The 25,723-nt window shown below is 55.8% G+C and overlaps 2 protein-coding genes across 9 annotated transcripts in view; one reads left to right on the top strand and one right to left on the bottom strand.

The window, feature by feature from the left end:
• The window catches only part of TICRR (TOPBP1 interacting checkpoint and replication regulator), a 52,287-nt gene extending 45,907 nt beyond the window's left edge, over window positions 1–6,380 (top strand). The window contains exons 19-23 of one of the 3 annotated variants that reach the window (XM_077872075.1): window positions 52–209; window positions 1,852–2,252; window positions 2,748–3,994; window positions 4,125–4,250; window positions 5,009–6,380. In XM_077872075.1, coding sequence (XP_077728201.1) covers window positions 52–209; window positions 1,852–2,252; window positions 2,748–3,994; window positions 4,125–4,250; window positions 5,009–5,121 — 2,045 coding nt within the window. In that variant the 3' untranslated portion in view covers window positions 5,122–6,380. Of the gene's footprint in view, window positions 1–51; window positions 210–1,851; window positions 3,995–4,124; window positions 4,251–5,008 lie in introns of all 3 variants that reach the window. The other 2 variants (XM_077872054.1, XM_077872064.1) reach the window with 2 other exon arrangements.
• KIF7 (kinesin family member 7) lies at window positions 6,132–25,233 on the bottom strand. Of its 6 annotated transcripts, none has more exons than XM_077872134.1 (19): window positions 25,133–25,233; window positions 23,127–23,478; window positions 21,295–21,495; window positions 20,601–20,994; window positions 19,880–20,429; window positions 19,294–19,410; window positions 18,557–18,784; window positions 17,669–17,817; window positions 17,189–17,304; window positions 16,881–17,033; window positions 15,297–15,499; window positions 10,983–11,180; window positions 10,523–10,648; window positions 10,186–10,359; window positions 9,043–9,258; window positions 8,272–8,478; window positions 7,402–7,600; window positions 7,149–7,295; window positions 6,132–6,939 (listed from the first exon to the last, which is right to left on the bottom strand). In XM_077872134.1, the coding sequence occupies exons 1-19, from the start codon at window positions 25,208–25,210 to the stop codon at window positions 6,566–6,568; spliced, it is 4,182 nt and encodes a 1,393-aa protein (XP_077728260.1). In that variant the 5' UTR covers window positions 25,211–25,233; the 3' UTR covers window positions 6,132–6,565. The 6 variants fall into 6 exon arrangements, with proteins under 6 accessions (XP_077728260.1, XP_077728251.1, XP_077728223.1 ...); XM_077872125.1 differs by having other exon boundaries at window positions 10,186–10,362; XM_077872097.1 differs by having other exon boundaries at window positions 10,186–10,362; window positions 17,669–17,814; window positions 20,601–21,495.
• Between the last annotated feature and the right edge of the window lie 490 nt (window positions 25,234–25,723).

The raw sequence follows: 25,723 nt of genomic DNA on the forward strand, positions 1-25,723 counted from the left end.
TAGTACTAGGAGGGCAGGAGTTAAGAAAGAATCACTGTTTTTGACTTGCAGACCAAAGAGAAAATTCTCCAAACCAAAGTATTCGTTCTCCTAAGAGGCTGCTTTTTGGGGCAATGTCTGAGATGGTCAGCCCCTCTGAGAAGTGTTCAGCTCGAATTCAAAGGCCTTCAAGAAACCCATTGGGCTCTGAGATACCCACCGCATATCAGGTATAACATTTCTATAATGTTTAAAATTGTGTGGTCTTGAGGGGGAAACGGAGACATGGCCAAGAAAACCCACTGAGTCCATTAGGGAAGAGAAGATAGATGATCTATAGATACTGATAGCTATTTGGAGGTCATTGGGTGGATCCAGATGAATGATGATTGGGTATGTGGGGATGTAAGACAGCAGTCTGGTAGAGGCCAAGAAAATATAAATGATCTCCCCTGGTCTGTTGGTTTCATCTACCATTTTTTATCATGCTATGTATATATATTTTTGAAATGGGCAGGGATCAATCCTCTGTTTCCCTTACATTGCCCACTTGATCCAGTCACCCACATTAGAAACGTGGGAGTCTCTCTGGACTCCTTCCTCTTACCAGACTAAGCCAATCAATCAATCCTGCCAGTTTACAGACTATTTGATTGCGTTCCCTCTTCTCCATCCCCTGCTATTCCTGCTCTACTACTCTTTGTTAAAGCAGGGTTTCTAGGTTTTCCTAAATTGAGACCATTGTGTTAAAAAAAAAAAAAAAATTGTTTGTAAACCTAATAAGCTGCTTAGAGGTTGAGGGAGGACATAAATCTATGGGAATGGGTTTGAAGACCACTGATCTCCAGGACCAGGTTCAGTCCTCCCCAGACAGGCACAGGCCTCTGTGGGCTGGCTGTGGCCCTTGCCCCGCCCCTGCTTCGTCTTCCATGTCCCTGGCAACATCAGGCTGCATGCTGGTCTGCACACAGCTGGTGCTGTTCCTTTTAGGCGTAGAAAACTTTAGAGCCCAAGGCACAAGAGTTCCCTCCTCCCCATCTTTTGCCTTTACCTGCTGACACCCATTCTTAAAGACCCGACTATTCCTGTCCCCATTTCCTGCTAGCTGGGTTAGACAGTCAGCTTGTTCTTGTGCCCCCATGTTGTCCCATGCGTGGCCCTGTCAGTGCACAGGCACCACTGTGTCATCATCTGGCTGTATACCCCGTTGAACATGAAATGCCCACCAAATCAGGATTCCCTTGAGATGATCGAGCAAGTTTGTAGAAATGATGGGTGTCTGATCTCCTTTACCTGTTGGGAGTGTTTAACTGCATGTTGTAGGAAGGGAGGGAAATTTTTTTGCTGGGGTGTCCTTCCTGAGACATTATCTGTGTTGCTGTACCTTATGGATCTGTATATTCCATACCCCTCCCGCCCTACCCCCCCCCCCACACACACACAGCCTGGCACATAGTGGGTGCATAGCCAGCACATGTTTGATGCAGGTGAATAGCAGGTGATGTGATATCTGGAGACCACATTAGGCAGAGACCAGAAGGCGCTGTCTCATTGAAGAGAAAAGTAGCTGAGAGTGGAGTGATATATCGTTAGAGGCAAAGCCTATTTTAGCTGGAGCATGCATACTATGAAAATTTTGTCTTAGAATCAAGATTAGATTCAGTGTTTGGTGCTAGAAAAAGTAGACAAGTGAAATCTGGGTCATGGTTAGAAGTGGAAATGTGTCACTATTTGAGATCCAGCTTACGGTCATTTGTTCAGCTGCCCAGAAATCTCCCATCTGCCTTTCTCATTGTCTTAGAGATTATTCTAATGCTCGATAAAGAATATGGGTCATGCTGTGTATGCACTGAAACAAGTATCTCTTTACAGACTCCTAAGAAGAGTTACCGAAAATCTCCAGGCTCCTCTAAAGCTACACCACAAAGGTTCCCCCGTACACCGCAGACTCCACCGTACACCCCTGAAAGGCGGCAAAAAAACCCTACAGAAGTGACCCCTGGCAAACAGGTCATTTTTAAGGCATCCTTAAAAGACTGCTCACCTGGCTGGGATTCACCATCTCCACCAAAAGTCACTCCTCAGAAAGGACGCTCCCTGGCAAAAGGAGGAACCTCTCCTCTTGAAAAGAAGATACCAAGAACTCCCAAAAGGCCAGGTGGTCAGCCACCTGGATTTCTGAATTCAACTTGGCCACCTTCACAGACTTCCAGTCCAGAAAACACCTCCAGCAGGGCAGCCATGACCAGGAGTGAGAGTCTGACTTCCAGCAGGTATGCCCTAAGAACTCCTCCGAGAGCAGCAGCCTCAGGACTGCAAAGAGAAACCCCTGTGGATCAAAAGCACCCCCATCCCTGTGTCCCCTGGGCTCCTCAGGTAGAGGAGCTAGCCCAGAAATGGAAGGATAAAGCTGTTTCAGTCCCCAAGACACTGGAGAGTACAAATCTGATTTCTCTCCCACCTTCTCCTCCAGAAAAACCTTTGACCTCTCCCTTAGGTGAGATTTCCACAAAAAGTCCATTTTGGAAATTTTCGATAGAATCTCCTCCCCCTGAAGAACTGGATTGGGAAGAGCCCCAGAAAGCACCCACTGTATCCTCGTCTCTCTCCTGCCCTGTGCCTTCAACGCCCCCCAGAACCTCACTGATAGCCCAGTCTGACCCCATGCCCCCTTTGCTCCCTTCTAAAATTGGAAAAAGGCAGAGAGACACCTCTAATCTTGAAAGCAGCTCCCTGCAGCGCCAGCCTAGCCCCTTTGCTGCTCCTAGGGTTACCACAGCTAGCAACCCAGCTGCCATCACAGATGCCAGAAAAGACCAGAAGGAAGCAACCCTCTCTCCTCAGCCTTCTCCTGAAAGACATAGTTACTGTGGGACTGGCTTCAACAGTGACTGGCGTCTGTCCTCTCCTCTGCTTATTTTGAGTGACACAGAGTATTTCACTCTCCTGGACGAAGCAGAGCACCATGGCAGTAATGGCTTACAAAGTCATGTCACACCAGCGGAAGAAGGTGAGGCGTCAAGGATGGTGGTTACCTGTGAGCAGCCTTCTCCATCGCACCACGGGCTTCCTTCATCCCCTCAGCCCAGCTCACCTCCCACCCTGTCATATGACCTGCGCTGCACCGCAGACAGGAGGCAGCGCCAGGCAGCCTCCCAGCTAGAGAACCTGCAAGCTTCACCTCGGTTTCCCAAAGCCTCTGCCAGCCCACAGACCTATGAGGTGGAGCTGGAGATGCAAGCTTCTGGCCTTCCTAAGCTTCGAATTAAAAAGGTAGACCCCGGCTGTCTATCTGAAGCTGATCCACCACAGAAGGTGGGCTGCCTGGGAGAGGAGAGTTCCCTCCCTGGACTCAGCAGCATGTCCCAGGCCAGTAAGGTCTCAGGTAAACCTGAAGCCACCTACATGTCACCCCCCTGCCTGCGCCCCGCGCACAGCACCCCCGGCAAGAGCGGAGGACAGACCTACATCTGCCAGTCCTGTACCCCGACCCACTGCCCCTCCAGCACCCCCTCTCCGTTTCAAACAGATGTCGGTGTTCCTTGGACCCCGTCTCCCAAGCACGGCGGGAAGACCACTCCTGACACAATTAAAGACTGGCCCCGGAGGAAGAGGGCAGTGGGCGGCAGCTCTGCTGGCAGGAGTGAAGTCGGCACTGACTTTCTTGCAGGCGTGTCCCTGCTCGAGCCGGAACACAGGGAGCGAGCAGGCCTTGAACTCAGCAGCTGTAGGACTCCCCTCTTGGGGGATTTTGAGCTTGAGGGGGTGTGCCAACTGCCAGATCAGTCACCTCCCAGGGACAGTGTGCCTCAGGCTGAGGAAGCCTTCTGGGGACAGTTTGGGTTGGGCTCCAGGAAGAGGCTCCTTCCTGCCAAGGAGGAAGCGGAGTGTCAAGCCAAGAGAGCGTGTGATGAGCAGAGAGGAGACACAGACCGTAGCAGGAGTGAGGAGCACTCTCCGAGTATGAGTGGGCGGCACCTCCCCTCCACAGGGGACAACGAGGTGTTTATTTCCAGTGAGTCTGGGGCCCTTGGCTGGCAGCTGGCCGGGTGGGCAGGGAGGTGCTTCCTGAGAAGGTTCTGTCTCCCTGGTCTGGGGTGCTGGGGGCCGCGCTTACCCTGTGCCATTGCATGTTGTCACTGTAGGTTCCACACCCCCGGCAGGTTGTGCGGTGCGGAGCTGCCTTTCCACCAGCAGCCTGCAGGCGCTCACCCAGTCTCCACTGCTCTTCCAAGGGAAGACCCCTTCCTCGCGATGTCAAGAAGCCAGAGGTAATTTGTCCATTAATGGTCCTGGAGACTTACAGGATCAAACCTCTGTCCTTTGGGGGACTCCCCAGAGTTAGCTCAGGGTTGCCAGGTAGCTGGATGGATGGTGGAGGAGTCAGATGGCCCAAGTAGGGGACAGATGACTTTCCCTGGTATCATGTACTCTTCCCAGAGAAACCACCTGAGAACTCCAGTGTGTCATTAAGCAGACCTAAGTTCCTGCTCTATTTTCTTCAGCTTCCTTAAGCAGTGACAGCTGTGGACATAACCACACACCACGTGGCTCTAGTCCCTGGAGCCTGAGGAGCGTGTGTCAGGCAGCATGGGACACAAGTGGCACACTGGCAGCCAGCTGCTTCCCTCCAGGGGTGTACACTTCTGTACACAAGCTAGGATTAAGGACTGGCTGGCATGCACAGCCTTCAGACTCAAGGATTCCCTTTACTGTACCCAACCTGGGGAAGGACTTGAGTGTCTAGAACTGAAGGGGAGTGCAGGAGATAGAGGCCCTCCAGTGATTCCCTTCCCTCGAGACCAGGATATAAATCACGCAAAACAATGTACAATCCAGCTGAGGGAATTCAACCCACAGCACTTTACTTTTTCAGTTCCTTACCGCCACCAGCTCAGTGCTGATGTGGCGGGGCGGAGAGCCTTGTGACAAGTATGGGCAGTGCTTCAGCAGCACTCAAACCTGCAGGGTTTAAATCCACCTGTGTGTGTATCACTCTCTAGTTCAAGCCCTTTCTGCCTTTTTCTAGATGAGGATACAGAGGTCTTCCCCACCACGGCCGAAGAATCTCCGTTCAGCCGAGCAATCTCCAGGAGACGCCCCATCAGCAGAACTTACTCACGGAAGAAGCTGATTAGCTAGTTAGGACAGAACTGGCCAGGGGACTTATAACAACACTACCAAGCTGAGCTATAGCCCCTACACTCCCTACACAGAGGAAGTGCACCAGGAGCAGTTTTCTGTGGACAGGGTAGGAGTTCAGGCTCATACCACAGAGGAATTCTTACATAGACACTCGGTTCGCTGAGCCAGGGCCCAGCTTATCTGTCCTACATTAACGCTGGGCTTGCTGCACAGAAACATGAAGAACCAGGGCTCCGTGGAACCAAGGAAGCTCAAAGCTGGAAGTCAGCCCAGTCCCTGGGAGCATAAAGGAACAGGGGGGCCTGGGCCTGCACCTCTCTTACTGTCTGCTATCAATTCTGACATGAGTGCCTTAGGGGTTTTAATCCTCTTGGAATGTGTCCTTCCCACCTGGTACCCCAATCCACCACCCTAGCCCCCTTGTTAGGGAGGTGGTATAGCTGGTGCCCTAACTCAGCCTAGGGGTTGGGGGCAAATGGAATTGTAGGGGCTCCCATTCCAGCCCTAGCCTCTGAGAGACCAAGGCAAGTCCGACAACCACCCCCCATCTCACTTGTGAAGTGGGAGAAAGGGCTCCCCACAGGTCCCTTGAAAAGCTGAAGGCTGTGTCCCATGGCAGAATAAATTTCTTGCATTCCTCATGTAATAAAAAAAAAAAAAATCCTCTCTGGCTACTTAGTTAGCATTCGGGCCCTTTCTGTTTAAGCTCACAGTCTCTGGTTGACTCACTCAGGCTGAGCGCTAGTGGTTCTTGGAGCAGCTGCGTCTCCGGGTCAGCCTGAAACCCAGCCCGGCCCCAGCCCCACCCTCACTGTGCACGGGGAGATGCCTGTGTCATGGAGCAGCCAGGAGGGTCCTGGGGAACCGCTTGTTGGCAGTCTTGGCCAGGGGCAGGACTAGGGCTTCTTAATTAGGCCTGTCTCAGGAACTCTGAAAAGCTTTCAAGCCCGACGTGTCCTCCAATCTGATTCTCTTGGCTTGTACATCAGACCAAGTCAAAACTCCCATTTCTTCCTTCAGAGATTCTCATTTATTATAAAATGGTTTTACAAAATTCTAAAAATACACAAAGCTTCCCACCATAAAAACAAGACCATTTAACACACAACCCTGTTGTCACTAATTATTCTGTGTCCAGCACTGGCTGAACCACAGCCACACAGTCTTGAGACCAGAACTGCCTTTTGCACACTCTCAAGCCAAAAGATGGCAATCTGGTACCAAAGCTCAAAGGAAGTGGGGGGCAGGACTTAGCATATTTTTTAAAAATTGAGTTGAATTCATTGGGCTGTAGTCCAAATTTGCTGACTCCAATTGTGTCAAGATCAGGACCTGGATCTGCAGTGGGAGGTAAAGACTGCCCTTCCCAGAAGCAAAGGCAGGCAGCTGGACCTTGCTGCAGGCCTGGAGTGTCCCTCTGGGGTGGGTTCTGCCCATGAGCCTACAGGGGGTTCTTCCTGACGTCAATCATCCCTGGGCTGCCTCGGCGCAAGTCCCGCCGGGGTGTGGCCAAGGGCCCGAAGTTCCAGGGCAGCCCCAGCTCACCCCCAGGTAGCACCCGTCCCACCAGGGGCTCAGTGGCCTCCCGAGGCCGCAGCTCCTCCAGAGAGCCAGGCTCCTCACCGCACAGGCTCGAGCGTTTCCACGTCAGTGGCAGCGGGGCCCGGACCACATCCCGCACCTCATCCCGGGCACGGGGGACGCTGTCGGGCAGAGGCTGCTGCCAGAGCAGCTCAGGGCCAGCAGGGAGCTCCTCCTCAGTTCCAGGGGGTGGTCTGTTCTCCAGGCACAGGGTCCTCTTCTCCCCACCTGTCACTGGGAGAAAGGATGCGCTCATGAGAGGCGGAGGCAGTGCCTTCCAGGGCAGCCCCACTTCTCCAGGCCCCAGCCCAGGAAGCCATGTGTGAACTGCCCTGGGAAGAGCTGGAGTTCGCACAGTTTCAAAGCTTCCCCCAGGGAGGGAAGCCTGACACTACAGGGCAGGGCAAAACGTGGCCCAGCTCACAGACTCAGGTGAGAATTACCCCTGCTGAGGCCTGCAGCATTCCAACTGCTGAGTTTCTGTTTCAGTTCCTGGTTCATCCACATGTGGCGGCCCAGTTCTTTCTCCAGAGCTTGAATCCTGGTCTCATATTGCCTCTTGCTGTCTGCTAACCCCTCACCAAGGTGATCTGGAGGGCAGAGACCGAGGAGGTGGTGGGAGGTGGTGGGAGGCTGTGGGCGGGTGGGTGGCCAGGAGCTGGGCCCAGGGAGTGTGTGGGGCCTGGGGTGCCTCACCTCGACTCTGCTGGAGAAGGAGCTGGATGTTCTGCTCGTGCTCCTTCTGCTGCAGGGTCAGCTGGCGGTCCATCTCCAGGCGCTGCCGCTCCAGAGCCACCTCCAGCCAGTAGACCAGCCTCTGCTGCTCCTCCAGCTGCATCTCCAGCTCCGAGAAGGCAATCTGCTGCTGGTGCTGCTCTTCTCGGAGTGTTACTACCTGTCCCGAACCCAGACACACTTAGCCCCGAGCTCTGGCTCCCTTTGCCGACCAGGGACAGCAGGTATTCGGCCAACTTGCCACCATTGCCCCCCGGGGCAGATGTCACTAAGAAATTGCCAGGGTGTTCCACTGAGCCAAGACTTGGCCTCAGACACCTCAACAGTGTCCCAGCTGGTGACTTCCTGATGACAAGAGTCAGCTCTCAAGATGAAGCTTACTTTCTCTCCCTGTCTCAATCTCCTTCCTCTTCAGGTGCTCCTAGGCTCCCAGGCAGAGCCTCAAGCTGTGGGATCTCACTGAGGCCAGGATATCTCAACCTTGGCACCAGTGACATTGTTGGCAGAGAACTGTGGTTGTGGGGGTCTGACAGCATCCCTGGTCTCTACCCCCCACTACTGTGATGACCAGAAGCATCTCTGGACCCCTGGGGGCAAAACCTCCCTGATAAGAATCACTGATCCGGGTCCACTGGAGGGGCCAAGCAGGGGGAAGGTGGTCGGGGAGAGTACTGGGTCTTAGTTTCACTAAGGCAGGTTTTAGAAAGTAGAGTCCAAGGTGGCCTGGAGTTAGCCTGGGAGGAAATGGAGCTGCCTCTGCAGCTTTCATCAAACCCACCCTCACCTGAAGGCCAGAAGGCGGTGGCAGGGGGTTTGGGGCCGCAGACCCACCTTGTCAAAATACTTGCAAAGCAGAGCTCTGGTCTCTGAGGATGAGAGGTAGCTGAGCTTGGCCATGAGATTCATCTCACATTGGGAAAGCAAGGAGGCTGAGGCCCGCAGCACCCGCTGGCGGCATGTGATGGCCTCGTTCTTATACTCGATGGCAGCGTCCAGGGCCTCGATGGCCTCATCCAGCTGGAATAGCGTCCGTTCCTCCTGCAGGACAGGGGCATGCGTTGAGGGGGAGGCCTGGCTTCTACCACACGCACCCAGCGGCTGAACGACACACACACAGCCCAGGGCAGACAGCAACAGCTTGTAGCCACAAGGGAGATGTCATGTCCCCTCGTCCTGAGCACGCAGTCAGCACAGCAGGGACAGGAAGCTTCCATTACAGCCCCAACTCCAGGGGGAGGCCAGGGCTCTGGGAGGCTACTTTCTGCAGTGCACCGCCTCACATGATCTCTAGCAGGAAGCACAGAAGACCCTTTGCCCAAGGGAAGCATGGGGAGACTGCTTCCGAGCACAGAGGGTCCGCGGGGCCGAGTTTATAGCAACAAAGCTCTCCCTGCTGCCGACACTCATTCCCACACGAGCCCAGGCATGTAACACGTGGATTGACACCCAGGGCCCAGCCTGTGTGTCCCAGAGCTGACGACAGGGCCAGGCCAGCAACCCTGGGAGCCGCCCCCCTCTCTGAGTCTCACCTGCGGAAAAAGCACATTCGGGAAGCAGCAGGGCCCGGCACCAGGCTGGGGGGAGGCCAGCCACGGGGCTCACCTCGGGTGATAGCAGGCTGCCCCGCCGCAGCTTGCTGTCAATGTCCAGGCGCTGCTTCAGCAGCGAGTCCTTCTCCTGGCGCAGGGCATCGATCTCGCCACGGAGCCGCTGCTGGCTCTGGGCGCTGCCCTGCCGCAGCTGCCCGCTCTTCTCCGACAGCTCCTTCTCCAGGTGCTCCAGCCGGCTGGACACACGCACGATGTCCTCGCTGAGGGCCTGGGGGCAGCCCCGCCAGGGGTCAAGGAGGGAGCAGGAGTTATGGCAGCGATACTACCTCACCCCACCCTGGGATGATGCCCTTCCCTCAAGCCCTAAGATCCAGGAGCGCTGCTCAGCGGGGAGGCCTGCGGAAGCTGAGGGAGTGGGGCCCAAGGGACCGGAGCCTCTGAGGAGGGGCCCCCATGGATGGCCTGGAAGGACACAAGACGAGCACATGAAAAGGCACTCCTGGCAAAATGGGGGAGACCCAGCTGGAAGCAGAGCAGGCCCTTCCAGGAGCCCGATGTGGGAGGAAGAGAGGGCTCTGAGGGCAAAGGGAAGTTCCAGACAATCCAGCAGCACCCTGAAGCCCCTTGGACTCAAGTGTTCTAGAATGGCAGCAGCAGTGGGGCTGGACCCCTGCAGGGACCTAGCCAGGCACCTGCTCCTGGCCCCGCCCTGGGCTTTGTGTTTGACATACCCCCTTCTCATCTGCACGGCAACACTGTGACTCCATTTGACTGAAGAGGCAACTGGCTGAGAAGCTCCTTATTTAAGAAGCAATGATGCAGGGTGGACGGAGGTGACCAGGCCACGTGCCTAGGTCTGTCTGCCTCCAGCACCACTGAGTGCCAGTGCTCCATGGTCAGCCCTCCTGTCTACACCTGCTATTCCTTGTTCTGCCTGCATAGCTGCACATCAGAACCTGCATCATAAACACCCTAAGGTGGTGTAAGCCCTGTAGGACCGAGCTTCACACAGCTGCAGCTTACATGGCCATTATGTGGGACATCACCCAGAAGAACCTCACCTGCCTAGACCTCACCTGGCAGGGTTATTGTCTGGAGTGACCTCAAGTGGAAGGACCCACCTAATGGAATCTCACTTGGAGGAACCTCAACTGGCAGAAACCCAGCTGACAGGTTTCTCCTGGCAGGACCTCACCTGGCTGGACCGTAGGCGCTTGCTCTCCAGCCCCGTCTTTTCTTGCATCAGTGCCTCCTTCTTGGCCAGGATAGCCTCCCGCTTGTGGAGCTCCTCCCCCAGCTCCTCCAGGGCCCGCCGCTGCTGGAGGACTTTCTCCATCTCTTGATCTAGCCACTTCTTCTGTTCCTCGATCTTCTGGGGGAGGGTGGGGGAGGCAGGGAGGGAACTCAGCTCTCACCCTGGGCCAAGGGTCCGAGGGGGAGAACAGCGAACCTGCCAGCTGAGCCCCAGGGGCCTCTGGCAACCCGGAGGGCTGCGGGTGCTCCCAGGGATGCAGGCCCAGCCCGGACCCCACCTGCTGCTGCTCCAGGCTGACCACGGAGCCATTGCTGCCGCTGCGCCGCTTCCTCTGGAATGCCGCGATCTCTTCCGTTTTGATCTTCAGGATCTTCTGCTGCTGCTCGTGCCTCCGCTCCAGTTCCTGGGGAGGCACCAGGCGAGCAGCTCAGAACTGCCTGTGGTCCACAGAGCCCCCCTGGAGATGGCCTCGCCGCCCTGCATCTCCGGGACCAGCAGCAGCACACACTGGCCTGGCTCCTGCGAGACGCCAGTCAGTAGGCACAGCTTGCCCCTGGGACCCCCGGCCCTCCCCTTTTCCAGGTAGAAGAACACACCCCGGGAGGCCAAGTGACCTGTTTATGAGGTCACACAGCCACAAGTCGGGGGGCTGTGATGCAGTGCTGGCCCACCCCCCACCCTGCTGTGCCCCAAGCCGGCCTCTTGCCCAGACACCTGCACCCCAGCCCCAGCCTGACCTTGACGCGGTGCTGCCGCTTCGTCATCTCTGTCTCCAGGCGCCGCTTCTGCTCCGTCTCCTCACGAAGCCGCTTCTGCAGCTGCCCCTGCTGCTGCCGCATGAGCTGCACGTGCCTCTCGAGCTCCTGCAGGCGCTTCTCGCTCTGGGCGGACAGCGACACCAGTCGCTCTGTCGCCTGCTTCTTCTCCTTCAGCACCTGGACCAACACAGCCTCTGCTGGGTCAAGAGCTGTCACCACACTGACACAGCCAGGGTGGGGCAGGACCAAAGAAGGAGAACAGATAGAGGGGCAGACAGAAGGGGACACAGGCCACTGGCTAATGTCAGAAGGCTAGTGATGGTGGCTAGTCTGACATTTCCTATGTACCAGCCACACACCAGGTGCTCTGTGTGTATCAAGGGATCCTGACTGTCTTATGAAAAAATAGGATTAGCATTATCCCTACTTTGCAGATTAAGAAACTGAGGCACAGACAGGTCAGGAAACTTGACCAAGGACCCAGAGCTAGTAAATAGCAGAGCTGGGATTCACACCCAAACACTCAGGTTCCAGAGCCCACACTCTCAATCATTCTACTGAAGTGTCTCTCAGACACCTGAACTGAGAAAAGGAAGGAAGGAATGAAGGATTGACAGCTGTATGGATGGATGGAAAGGTGGGTGGTGAGATGGATGGGATCATATAAGGGTAAATGTGTTGGGGAATGTCACTGAGAGATGTGACCACTGGCTAACCCATGAACTGGATTGGGGTGATTGGGGCACCTCACCCCTTCTCAGGCCTTGGATCATGGGTTCCACTTGCTTTTCCTGCTCCCAGAGGTGGCTCCAAGGACCCACCCTTGAGATGGGATGTGGAGCTGGACAGCCACATGCAGAAGAATGAAACTGGACCACTCTCTTATACCATACACAAAAATAAACTCAAAATGGATTAAGAACCTAAACATGAAACAAGAAACCATAAAAATCCTAGAAAAGAGTATAGACAGTAACTTCTCTAACACCAACTATACCAATATCTTTGTAGATCTGTCTTCTGAGGAAGGGGAAACAAAAATAAACTATTGGGACTTCATCAAAATCAAAAGCTTCTGCACAGCAAAGAAAACAATAAACAAAACTAAAAACCAACCTACTGAACAGAAGATATTTGCAAATGACATATCTGATAAGGGGTTAGTATCTAAAATATATGAAGAACTTACACAACTCAACAGCAAAAAGACAAATAATCCAATTAAAAATGGGGAGAAGACCTGCAAATGGCCAACACACACATGAAAAGATCCTCAACATTACTTATCACTAGGGAAAAGCAAATCAAAATCACAATGACGGGTTACTTCATAGCTATCAGAATGGCTAGAATTAAAAAGACAAGAAGTAACAAGTGTTGGTGAGGATAGGAGCAGCGAAAAGGAACTGTTGCTGGGAACGCAAATCAGTGCAGCCACTATGGAAGACAGTATGGAGGGTCCTCAAAAAATTAAAAATAGAAATGCCATATGATCCAATAATCACACTACTGGGTATTTACCTAAAGAAAATGAAAATGTGGGGATCCCCGGGTGGCTCAGTGGTTTAGCGCCACCTTGAGCCCAGGGTGTGATCCTGGAGTCCCAGGATCAAGTCCCACATCCGGCTCCCTTCATGGAGCCTGCTTCTCCCTCTGCCTGTGTCTCTGCCTCTCTCTCTCTCTGTTTCTCATAAATAGATAAATAAAATCTTAAAAAATAAAAAAAACGAAAACACTAATTCAAAAGGATATAAGCACCCCTATGTTTATTGCAGGATTACTATTATTTTTTAAAGATTTACTTGAGAGAGATTGAAAGAGAGAAAGGACAAGCAGGCAGGGAGAGGCAGAGGGAGAGGAAGAAGCAGACTCTCTGATGAGCAGGGAGCTCGACATGAGACTCAATTCCAAGACCCAGGACCATGACCTGAGCCGAAGCACACTCAACTGACTGAGCCACCCAGGTGCCCCTATTGCAGCATTAGAGCCAAGTCATGAAAGCAGCCCAAGTGTCCACTGATAAATGGATGGATAAAGATGTGGTCTTTACAACACAATGACTATCATTCGGCCGTAAAAAAGAATGAGATCTTGCCATTTGCAACCATATGGATGGACCCAGAGTATTGTGTTAAGTGAAGTAAGAGAAAGATACAATATGATTTTGCCTATATGTGGAATCTGAAAAACAAATGAACAAACAGCAAAGAGACCCAGAAATACAGAGAAAAAACTCATAGTTGGTGGGGTGGGCAAAATGGGTGAAGGGGCGTGGGAGGTCCAGGTTTCCAGCTACAGAATGAATATATCATGGGGATGAAAGGCATAGCATAGGAACATAGTGGTATTGTAACAGCACCGTGTGGTGACAGGTGGTAGCTGCACCTATGGTGAGCACAGCAAAACATACAGACTTGTCAAATCACTGTGTTGTACACCCGAAACTAATGTAACCCCGTGTCAACTACACTTGAGTAAAAAAACCAAAACCAACCAAACAAAAAGATTAAATTATTAGCAGATAAAACCAGTCTGGCTGAGTGGACTAAAGTACTGCCCCAGGCTTCAATACATTTGAATGATCAACCAGTAGGGCCATTTGCCCCATATGCCAGACTGGGGACCCCTGCCAAGGCACCCAATCCCATGAGGATATGCAAGACATGGGAAACAGCCATTGTCCCAAGTCTTACCATGGAACAATATGCTATGCTGCTGAGAACACCAAGCCCCTCTATCATGCCCAGGAAAGGGATTACCTACCAGAACATGCCATGGGATGTCCCATCAGGATGGGTGGGAGACTTCACACCCCCAAGTGAGAGGGAACCATCCAATCTCCACTGGCTTTTTTTCTTTTTTAAGACTTATTCATGAGAGAGAAAGAGAGAGGCAGAGACCTAGGCAAAGGGAGAAGCAGGCTCTCTGCAGGACTCGATCCCAAGACCCTGGGATCACAACCTGAGCCAAACGCAGATGCTCAACCACTGAGCCACCTAGGCGTCCCTCCACTGGGATTCTGTTGTCCTGCTACAAGCTGGACCAGCTGAAATTTACTATTTGTGGAATGGAATACATACCATTGAGCCAGGGAAGGCAGCAGGGGTGGGCATATCCCACCCCAGTCCATCTTTACACGCCTGACAGCGCTGCCTCCACCAGCCAACATGTGTGGTATGCACAACCAGGTCAATTTCCTAAAGCTGCCAACCTGCCTCTCCCTGAGGCCAGGTGGACACCATTTTCCAATAGTATGATCATGTGGCCACCATCTTGGTTCCCTCCATGGCCTGGAGGTTACAGCACACATGGAAGCCCTTCCTAAATTCATCCAGCAAGCCTTCGATAATAGCCAACAAAGTCTATCCTTATTGAGAACACTGAAATGTCTCTGATGAGAATAGCTATCCTCCAAAATAGGACGGACGGCCTTGGACATGATTGCTCCACAAGGAGGCACCTGTGAAATTATCCAAACAGAATGTGGTGTGTCCCCTGGCTGAGTCTGCTAATGCATGATCTTTATTAAATCACATAAGAACAGAAGTGAACAACACCCTGGGTGATCCAATCCCCAGCCTGGGGGAGTTAATAAACCAGTGGTTCGGATCACGGGGCTCTTAGAAAAAGTGATCACTGATTTTGGAATCCGTGTCTCAATCTGTATTCTCTCGGACATGTGCCTGTGTTGTTGCTGTGGCATCCAGAGCGCCACCAAAGGAGCCACCTTCAAGTGAATCAAAACCCCTTGATGATGGCTCAGAGAGGTGCCTGTGGAAAGGGGCACCCAGGACGAGTTCCATTGCTTAGTAAACCTGCCACTTTCCTCATTGGAGTGGCTGTCTCTTTCTTCCATTTCTCCCTGACCTCCAAGTGTGGGGACCCAGTTCAGGTTACACCTGGGAAACTCCAGAGGGGAGTTAGGAACTAATTAAATGAAATGGGGTATGGATGAGACAGACATATGGACTGGTGGGTAGAAAGAGGGAAGATGGAATGGAGAGGCAGGTGGCCACGGAACTGGGAGACGATGGTTGCATGAATAAGAGGTAGCCTGTTTTCATACCCGCCTACCCACCCCTGGTCTCCAGGCAGGACTGGCCTCCCTGCCTCTGCTGTGTTTAAAGCTGAGCCGACTCCCAGCGCTGCGGACTTCTTTGTCACCCCAGCCTCACCCTGCGAGGCCGCCAAACCAGCCAGGGGCTGGGGCACCAGGCCCTGAGCATCCATAGGTCCCAGTGAACTTGGGCCCCAGGACCCACGTGTCTGGATCCTGGGACTCCCAACACTGACCTGCACCTGGCTCTGGGCGGCAGCCACGCGCTGGCGGAACTCCTGGAGCTGGGACCGCTCGCCAGGGTCCTGAGGCTCTTTGCCCTCGAGCTCCCGCAGCTGTCTCTGGCTTTCACTCAGCTCGGCCCGCACACGTTCTGCCTCCTGCTCCAGCTCCCGGATGTGCTGGCTATGCTGGCGGTTCAAGGCCTGGGCTGCCTTCCCTGGAGGGGATGGGGGCTTCATCAGCACAGGAGGCCCCTCCCGCCGGGAGGACGATCCTTTCACCCCCCACTCCTGAGGTGGCCACCTGCAAGACGGTACCAGTACCACAAGTTACTGAACGTATTTTCCTTTAAATCACTTGCTTTTCAAATTAGCCTCATCCGTCACAGTGTCCCAGGGAAATTATGGGTTCCGCTGCCTTTATTTTTATCTAATACATACTAGCAAAGACCTAGCTTGGGCCTCCATAGAATTAAGCCTCTAGAACTAACTTCCATTTGCAGTAAATCTGAGGACAGAGGACAAGCTGAATAACACCCCAGGGAGCAAATAGGCAGACCCAGAACATGGCAGGGTGGGGGTGGGAGGCTGTGAGACATTCCTCAGGACTGGGAGAAAGTACTGGAAGGGAGACTTTAGAGGCCTAACAAGCAAACAGTGTGTGGAACACATGTGGAGCTAGGTTCTAGCAAACCAGCTGCCGAGGAACCGAGGGGACAGGTCTGTGCTCTGGGCATCGGGGTGACATTAAGTGTTGTTAGATGCACTCATGGTATTTTGGTTAAAGTGTCCAAAAAGAGGCGCAGCAAAAGGTATGGGAGCGAAATGACAAGATGCCCGGGATTTGCATCAGAACGCTTCAGCAAAGGGAAAAAGAGAGATGAATGCAGGGCAAGACATTGTAATGTGAAATCTGCGTGACAGGTGTGAGAGCTTTACCAGCCTTTCCTCATGGGTTTGAAAGTTTTCACAATGCATTTTTTTTTACAATGCATTTTGTAATAAACTTACCTACTAAAATAAAAAGGCTCAGCTGGCCACTACCTCAAATCTCTCCCAGCCCCTTTACATGCATCACCAAGGCAGCCCAGGTGGCTCAGCGTTTAGCGCGGCCTTCGGCCCAGGGCGTGATCCTGGAGTCCAAGGATCAAGTCCCATGTCGGGCTCCCTGCATGGAACCTGTCTCTCCCTCTGCCTGTGTCTGTGCCTCGCTCTCATGAATAAATAAATAAAATGTCGTGTTTATATGCATCACAGCGGCAGACACAACATGATTTGGGGACATTATTTGCTCCCGAAAACCAAGAGAGTGTGAGCACCACGGTGCCTCACACAGCAGGCAACTGATAAATGCAACCGCTACTAATAATGCTAGGTAATGCTTCCTGAGAACCAGTCTAATTACTTACTTCAGCTGAATTCACTTCAACAACCCTTGAAACAGGTACGATTACTATCCCCACTTTAGAGATGAGAAAACTTGAGTCCCAGAGGAGCTGTCCTACCTGCTCAAGGCCACACAGCTGGAAGAAGCTGAGCTGGTTACCAAACCTAAACGACCGTCCGGTGGGAGGCCCACCTGACAGACCAGCACCTCACCTGTGCGGACCAGCTCGCCAATGAGCTCCTCCTTCATGCGAATGTTGATGGACAGTTCCCGGATTTTCTGTTGGGCCTGGGCCAGCCGCCACTCAGAGGCCATGGCAGCTGGGGTCTGACGGGGTCGAGCCGGAGCCTTGCTCCCACCAACTACTGTAACAAGCACACTGCACTGTCAAGACTGCTGCCCCAGCTGACAGTGGGGGAGGCGGGCGAGGGAAGGGGCAGCCAGGGGTGATGTGTGGACTGTCCAGGATGGCCAGTCCAGGACGGTGGAGGGGAGGGTCTCTGCGCCCGACCCAGCTCACCTCTGGGCCCTGGGATGGCTGCACCCAGTTCCTCAAGGTGAAGCTCTGGGCCCTTCCTGTCGAGTGGACTCCCCGGGCAGGCCCCCTCCCTTTGGCTCCATTTGTTGATGCCATTTCTGGAAGACAGAAGCAGGAGTCATACGCTTCCCAGCCAGAGGAAGGCAGTGAAGCCATTGGGTCAGTGGAATCCCAGAGTGTCAGTCCAGCAGGACAGAAGCCAGGGGGCTGAGTCTCAGGGGCACTGGGATGTTGGGGGCACCGAGGGCCACCTTGAAGGCTGAGGACCGGGAAGCCCAGGCCCACCCAGCAGCACATTCACCCCAGTGAGAACTCTTGGTCCCAAGTCCACCACCCCCATCTGTTCTTCGCAGCTAGGGAAGCAACATAGGTGAGGGCACCCTGAGACCACAGCAGGACCCTTCTCCAGCCCTGCCTGGGCCTGTGGTGGTTCTGGTCAGGTGGGCAGCTGGTCCCACTCACCTGCGCAGGTGCAGGTTCCGCTGAGGCAGCTGTTCCTCCTGCTCCTCCTCCTGCTCCTCCTCCTCCTCCGATGCAGCTGAAGAGCCGCTTCCTGGCCTGTCTACCTCCGCCAGCAACTTGGCTCCAGCCTCTTTGCCATTTGTCACCTGCTAGGGGAGTGCCAGGGCTTCAAGACAGGAAGCCTCTAGGGGGCCCTCCATCAATCATTTCCCAACACCAGTCTTTGCTGCGGACCAAACCCTGCCAATCCCAGGGTAGAGCAGGAGCTTCCTCCCTGCCCCCCTCCACCCCTCCCCTCTGCCCCACAGCACCTGGGACTCCCCAGGTGACAATCTGCTCTGTCTTTGTATACAGATCATCTGCACCCAAGTCTTATCTCACCAACACCTTGCCCAGGTGGTGTGTGTATGACAGACTCCTGCCAAACTCAAGCCCTCCCTCTCCTCCGTGCCTCAGGCTTTTACAGCTGAGATGACCCAGCGCTTTCAGAAAGATGCAGGAGCAGCATTTGTCCAAAAGGTCCCAAGTGAGTAGGCAGCCAGGCTCAGGGAAATTAGGGCTCATGGAAAAGTAAACTTGCAAAGACAGAAGGGGTGACCTCAGAGGTGCTAAGCTCCCCATCTCTGGAGGTACGTAAGCTTCCCATCCAGTGCTGGAAGTCAGAAGCCCGTTTGTAACCTCCTCACTCCACAGTCAATCTCCAGCCAGCCCAGGGATGCCCAATGGCACCAGATCCTTCTCAGCAGCCCTAGAGAGTCACCCAAATTTTGGCCTTTCCTCACAGCCGGTCCTAGGAAAGCCTGGAGTGAGGAGCACATTCCCCAACACTGCTTTCCCCTGCCTGAGCCTGTCTAATTCAACAGACACCCAGCCTTGCTACCTCCTCACCTCTCCCCAATTCTCGGGGCCAACGTCATCTCCAGGAAGGCAGGCAGGGAGCACGACACCCAGTGCATGACTGTGAGCACCCCCCAGGGGGGCTGTGTGAGGCCGGGGCACAAAGGACCCGGGAGGCAGGCCCTGCAGGAGCCCTGGGGCCCCCCAGCCAGGCCGCACCAGTTCTAGCCGCAGCCGCAGCTCTGCCATCTCCTGCTGTTGCTCACGCAGCCGGTCGCTCTGCAAGACAAGTTCAGGTGCTAAAGGGAGATGCTGGATGGGGAGGGTGCAGGGATGCCGACAGGCAGAGGAGGCCACCCCCCGTCCCTGAGCCAAAACTCAGAAGGGCCAAACATCTCTGACCACCTCTTGGTCTCCTTCCCCCCGAAACACACACGGACACACACACCCCTACAGACCTAGCTCTCACCCCACCCCGTTAGGTCCTATCCCTCCCTGCGAGTCACAGGCCAATGACTGCCGCCAGAGGGCGCCCGGGGAAACGCTGACTCAGTTACCTGGGACAAAAGGGCCTGATTCCAGGGACCCATCCCAGCCCCTCCAGCCCCACCTCTCACCCCCCTTCACTGGGATCCCCCCCAGTCACTGCACCGTTCAGTTCCTCACCTCCACACGGGTGCTCAGCTGTGCCTCCCCCATCTCTGCCTACCCTGTCAGAAGCGTGCCCTGGCTAACTCCCTCTTCTCCTCGGGAAACTTCACCTCAAGGAAGCCTCCCCCGCCAAACACCTGTAGTTTGTACTGTTCCATGGCGTCCTCCAGCGCAGCCAGAAAGTCTCGGTTCTCCTCCTCCAGCCGGGCCACCTGGCTCTGCAGGGCAAGCAGCTGCAGTGCCCCTTCCTCATCCTATGGAGCAAGGAAAGAGGTTTCAGGGGCAGGACAAGACTGCCTGTCTCTGGGACACCCCAGCTTGCTGCTCTGCCCTTAGCTCCGCCTGCAATTGGGGCTCCAGAGCCCACCTCACCTACGATCCCCTCTGCAAGCTATTTGGGCCACCTCAGGTCATTATTAATCGTACTGTTATTAACAATATCACCACTCTTAGTAGGAACCCGAGACTCCACTAACGTGCTGGGTGGGGTACCTGGTACACCTTCGGCCCTTACAACAGCCCCGGGAGCCCAGAAGGTAGATACTAGCGTAATCCCCATTTCACAGATGGAGACCCTGAGGCTCGGGGATGGACAGGTACAGAGTGTGATCAAGGTCACTGGCAGAAGTGCCTCTGAATCAGGAATGTGGAGCGGGGGCAGGGGTACCGCCGGCTGGACGAGAACCCTTTCCTTCCCCGCTCCCTCCCTCCCGCGGGCCACACCTGGCCTTTGGCCACCTTCGGCCCGCCGGGCCCCTGCGTGGCCGGCTCCTCGGCGGAAGCGCTCTCGATGCCGCTGTCCGGCCCAGAGGCGGAGCTCAGGGCGCTGCGCTCGCCCTCCACGGCGCACAGCCAGTCGCGCACTTTGCGGACGGCGGCGCCGGGCAGCCCGGGCTCGGCCTGCAGCTCGCGCAGGAGGCTGTAGGCGGCGTCGGTGCGGGCCCGGTAGCGCGCGCACTCGGCGCCCAGGCGGGCGGCGGCGGCGGCGGCGACAGCGGCAGGGGGGGCCTGGGCGGGGCCGGGGGCGCGCCGGCCGCGGTGGATGATGCGCGTCTCCGAGCGGTGCCGCGGGGGCCCCCGCGCACCGGCCGCCACCTCCTCGGGCGCGCGCTCGGTCTCAGGCCGCCAGTTGACCGTGGCGCGGTTACGGATGTTCTGGGCGCGGCTGGCGTAGTTGAGGGTGTTGAGGGTCTCGTCGAAGTCGGAGGACGAGGGGCTGACGCAGGCGATCATCACCGTCTTGGCGTTGCCGCCCAGCGAGTCTTTGAGGATCCTGAGGACGCCAGGTGGGGTGCGTCAGGAGCCCCGGCGCCTGGACTCGCCTGCCGCCGCAGCCCGCGGGCCAGCGCCCCGGGAACACACAGGACCCCTCCCCTACCGGCCTCCCCTCACCCAGCGGCCCGAGAGGGGCCCCTGCTCCCGTGGGCCGCCCGGGGACCCTCACCGGGTGATCTTGGAGTCCCGGTAGGGGATGTGGCTGCCGCGGCGCTGGGGGTCGCCCAGGGCGCTGATGACGTTGCCCAAGGCCAGGAGGCTGCTGTTGATCTGGATGCTCTCCTTGAGCCGCTCGCCCGTGCTGCCCGTCTTGAGCACCCTCTCCGAGCCCGCCAGGTCCACGAAGTGGAACTTGGAGACGAGCAGCTGGCCGGCGGCCGGTCGGGGCATGCGGCTGGGGGCGCGGCCCCGCTGCTCCAGGGTCACGGTGAAGACAGTGTGGGAGCGGCTGGACAGGCGGTTGAGGTGCGTGGCCCCGGTGTGACGCGCCGCGTTGCCCATCTCCAGGAGACTCAGCACCTCGTCCAGGCCCTCGACGTCCACCTCCTTCACGCCACACAGCACTGCGGGCATGGAAGGCTGTGAGCTCGGAGTAGGGACAACTCGGGACTGGCCAGGATCCAGTGGCTGGATCTCTGCAGCATTCCCGACCCAGGGGCCCATGGAGGGAGGGGGGGAGGTCCTGCCCATCCTGGCTCCAGCCTGCCCCAGGCCCACCTCAATGCCTTGCATGCTGGGCACAGAAGTCGATACTGAACTCAGTGGAGACCGGAGACAGGAGACAGGAAGGCAAAACCTTCCAGTGCCACCCCTCAGCAGCTGCAGCCCCACTCCCAGCCAGTGGGGCCCCCAGAGTTCCTCACCAACATTTCCCCGATCATCCTCCCGAAGCTGGATGTCGCGGCTGGCAGTGCCCACCTCCAGCAGGTCTCGGAACTCCTCCTTATACACTTCCAGGTAGGACACGTGCACCAGACAGTCAAGCAGGTCATTCTCATCGATAAGCTTGAAGGCTTCAGCCATGGCCCGGGGGATGATGCCCTGCTCGTCCTCATGAAGGGAAGCTAGGGAGACACCACAGAGCTCCTGCCACCATGCCTTCAGACGGACATGGCTCAAGGCCCCGAGGCCCCTGCCAGCAACTGGAGGATGGAGCTCCAGCATGCACGTAGCAGCAGAGGCCAGGATGGCTGGGTAGCCTGAGCCGGGCCATGCTCCAGGATGGTCAGGCAGATTTATAGAATTTCAGAGTTGGAAGCAACCTCTCAAGATTCCACCAACCCCTTTCATATTGTAAGCATCCCCTTCACTACATTCCTGCTAGATCATCAGATACCCCTGGCTTGATTACTCCCTGGGGCAGGGAGCTCATTGCTATAATCTATGCTCAGTTATATAAAGGACCTCCTAGGGGCAGCTGGGTGGCTCAGTTCGTTAAGCATCTGCTTTTGGCTGAGGTCATGATCCCAGGGTCCTGGGATTGAGCCCCACATTAGGCTCCCTGCTTAGCAGAGAGCTGCTTCTCCCTCTACCTCTGCCCCTCCCCCTATTTATGTGCTTTCTCTAAAATAAAATCTTAAAAATAAATAAAAGGAAAGACTTCTTAAATGTAACCCAAAAAAGTAATGAGAGGATATTCAGAGCAGCACTCTTCATAACTTCAAAAAAATGCAACCATCCTAAGACCCAATAGAGGATGCAGTTAAATAAACTATCTTATATGCACAATGGAATACCAAACCATCATTAAAAAACTGGCTTGAAGTATATTTAGTGACACAGAGTAATGTTTATGATATATTGTTAAGAAAATAAAAACAGGATATAGGGATGCCTGCATGGCTTAGTGGTTGAGCGTCTGCCTTTGGCTTAGGACGTGATCCCGGGGACCTGGGAGCGAGTCCCACATCAGGCCCCCTGTGAGGAGCCTGCTCCTCCCTCTGCCCATGTCTCTACCTCTTTCTCTGTGTCTCTCATGAATAAATAAAATCTTTTTTAAAAAAAACCCAGGATAATAAAAAAAGGGTATAATATAATCCCATTTTTTTATATAATCCCATTTCTTAAAGGTAAAATAATTTCCTCAGAGAGAGAAACTATAATGCTAACAGGGTGATTGTTGAAAAGCAATTATCAAGTAAGTTTTCTTTTGTGCTTGTGTTTTTCTGTATTTTCCTAATTCGCCATGAGAAACACGCATACCTTTATAACCTAAGAGAAAGCAGTCTGTGCTACTTAAAATGGGGCAGACCCTCTAACTGGCCCAAAGCATCTCTCCCAAGAGTCTGTTCCCTCACCAGGCATCAGCCAAAGCACAGCTTTCCCTGGACCCTCCCCATTCCAACTACGACTAGAACACAGATTCCTGACGCTTGGCAGCCATCCTGACAACCTCCAGAGACAAGCCAACTTCTCTTCCCTTTCTTCCCACTGAGATCACCAGAATCACACAGTGCGACCTCGTTTCTACAGAGTTGAAAAGCACCCCCTGCCACATCCAAGGACTCATCCTTCCTACCCCTGGTCAGCCCACTGATATGGCTGGTCCCACCCTGGGCTGCAGATCTGATGAGGAAATCTCCCCCCAGCACCCCTATCTTCAACAGGGAATGGCAGCAAGAGGGCAGGGGCAGAAGTTCAGGAGACACGGAGTCCCCTCGATGCGGGCACGGGGCCCTCAAGCAGGGTCACTCACCCACACTGGCCTCCCCCATGGTGTATGTCTTCCCAGAGCCAGTCTGACCGTAGGCAAAGACAGTGGCATTGAAGCCCTCGAAGAAAGCCTCGAGGAGGGGCTGCACACAGGCCTGGTACACCGCCTCCTGCCCGGTGTCCTCATCCAGCACCACGTGGAAGCCAAAGTGGCGGTCTCGCCCCAGGGTGATGCGGCTGTGCTCGGGCTCCACCCGCAGGCAGCTCTGGTGTCCGTGCAGCAGCTCCTTGGGCAGCAGCGGACGGACTCTCAGGGCCACCCTCACGGGGGCCTCCTCGGCCCCTGGCAGCCTCTGGGTCTCCAGACCCATGTTGCAGGAGGGCTCCTCCTGGCCCTGCAGAGAGAGGAGGAGGCCCCTATCATCACCCCCTGTACTCTAGGGGCAGGACTCAGCCCGCAGGTGACCTGAAGCCAGATCCTGGGGCTCCTGACCTTGGAGAGATGAGATGAGAACGTCCTCCTTGCGACCCTGGTGCCCAAATACTGCAAGGGCCAACACAGTCCTACACTGTAACACTCAATGGCTCCCATCACTGGCAAAATAAGGCCCTAACTCCTCCACTTGACTCCCAAGGGCTTCTGTGTTCCAGTCATACCCTTCCCCTGGGGCCCCATCTCCTAGAACACATACACACCCCACTACCACCACCACCACCACACCAGGGAATTCCTTTCCCTAAGACCTACTGGGGTCTCCATAATCTCTGCCTTTGTCACCTCACATCCCCCTGCCCCACCTTCTTCAAAAAAGATCCTTCGAGACTTTCCATCAAGCTCCCACCACCAGATCTGCCAATTCTATCTCCTAAATATCAGGTTCACCTGCTTCTCCCCATACTATTGCCAAAGCCCGGGCCCCTGCCACGGGCCTCTTGACAGGATGACATTTACCAGCTTTGTCACTGCTCTTGGTCTCCCTGTGCAGTCCAATGGGGCAGCCAGGGGCATCTTTCAAAATTGCAAATGCAATCCCGTCACTCTCCCACTTAAACTCTCTTAAAAGAGGCTCCCCATTGCCCCTGATATTCAAAACTTTAACATCCCTGCCTACCTTGTCTACTCACTTCCTGCACCCACCTTGGCTCCCCTTTCTCTGCAACACACTCCCATCTCTCCCGGCTGAGGCCTGCTGGGTGTTCCTCAGGGAGCCAGGGAAGCGCCTGTGTTCTGTGTCCCACCACTACACACGCACAGCGCCCAGAGGTGCTCCCACCAGCCACGGGCCACTCTGTCGCAGAGGGAGCTGAGAGGCAGGGACTCTGCGGTCCCGCTTCCTGCTGTATCTCCAGCGCCCAGCACAAGGTCGGACGCTTAATAGCCGTCCAACAATGATGATGAAACTGCACCCCAAAAAGCTTTCCCAGTCCCCTTCTCTTATCGCACTGGCCCCCTCCCCTTCGGGCCCACAGCACTCCATTTGTCACTATTTAACTTTTCTCTACAGGTGTAACGGTTCGTTCGTTCCCTCACTCGATCACCCAGTCCCTGCTGTGTGCGGGGCCCTGGGGACACGGCGGCAACTACCGCGCAATCCAGTGGGCGCCTGCGCGCGCCCCGCACCCTGAGCTCTTCAGCGCCGCGCGGTCCCGGCTTCTCCGCGCCCCCGCGCACCCCGGGCGCCGGGACAGCCCCGCGGCTGCGGTCGGCGCTGGAGGAGGCGGGCACGAGACCGGAGCTCCCGGGAGTTTGGAAAAGTGATTACAGATGCGGAGCCGACCCTCGCAGCGTCGGCGCTCGCTGCTCCGCGCCAGGCCCGGGATGCTGGCCTCAGGCCCCCGACTTAGGGAACGGGGTGCTCCCGGCCGCCCAGGAAAGGGGCCTCCAGGAGGCTGGTATGCAAGCAGCGGGGGGCTCCTCGTGCTGGCGCAGAGCTCCCCAGGTGCCGGCTCCCACTGCCACCCCGCCCAGGCCTGCGCAGGGAGGCGGCGAGCGCGCGCCTCCCCCACCCACCCGGTCCCCGACCTCCCCGCTCCCCGGCCCGCACCCACCTGCTCGGGTGGGAGCGCGGTCCCCCCGCGGTGCAGTCGGGCGCCGAGCCTCCGCGCGGCGCGATCCGATGCCGTCATCGGGACCCCCGCCCCCCAAAACATCCCGCCCCTCACCCGCCCCCCCGCCCGCGCGGGCGCTCGAGGGCGGAGGCGGGAGCCGGGCGGCGCCGCGGAGTCTGTCCGCAGACGGGGCGGGGCCGGGAGCGGAGGGGCGGCGTGGGGGCGGGGCCTCGTCCGGGGGCGGGGCCACGGTGCCGGGGGAGGGGGGCGCCCCCCAGCGCCGTCCCCGCCTGCAGGCGCCGCACTCTGGATTCCAGCGCAACTTGCAGAATGCTGGGGACTCGGCGGACGCCAAGGCCGCCGGATGCTCCGAGCTGGAGAAGCCCACCTGCTCTTGGAGCGGGGCCCCTAAATCTTAAGGCAAGTTGCAACAGGTGAGGAAACGAAAACTAACTGGGAGACTTTCGCTCCACGAGGAGAGAGGTTGGCTTCTCCAACCCTAGACTCTGAATAACAGCGGACTGAAGATAAGCTTCTATTTGTTCGTGAATTCATTCGTTCGGGTGCAGACCTTCGCTCCTCCCGTCATTG

Source organism: Canis aureus, chromosome 2 (genome assembly GCF_053574225.1).
Source record: "Canis aureus isolate CA01 chromosome 2, VMU_Caureus_v.1.0, whole genome shotgun sequence".
NCBI lineage: Eukaryota > Metazoa > Chordata > Mammalia > Carnivora > Canidae > Canis > Canis aureus.

Bases quoted from the DNA above. Each gene is read 5' to 3' on its own strand.
- KIF7 (XM_077872088.1), bottom strand. From the start codon at position 25,210: ATGACGGCATCGGATCGCGCCGCGCGGAGGCTCGGCGCCCGACTGCAC. The intron at 18,785-19,293 runs GTGTTTGGCGGG...CTTGTCTTGCAG, and splicing joins TGGAACAGTACAAACTACAG to AGCGACCGGCTGCGTGAGCA. The intron at 6,940-7,148 runs GTAATTCTCACC...CCTTTCTCCCAG, and splicing joins TGCTGCAGGCCTCAGCAGGG to TGACAGGTGGGGAGAAGAGG.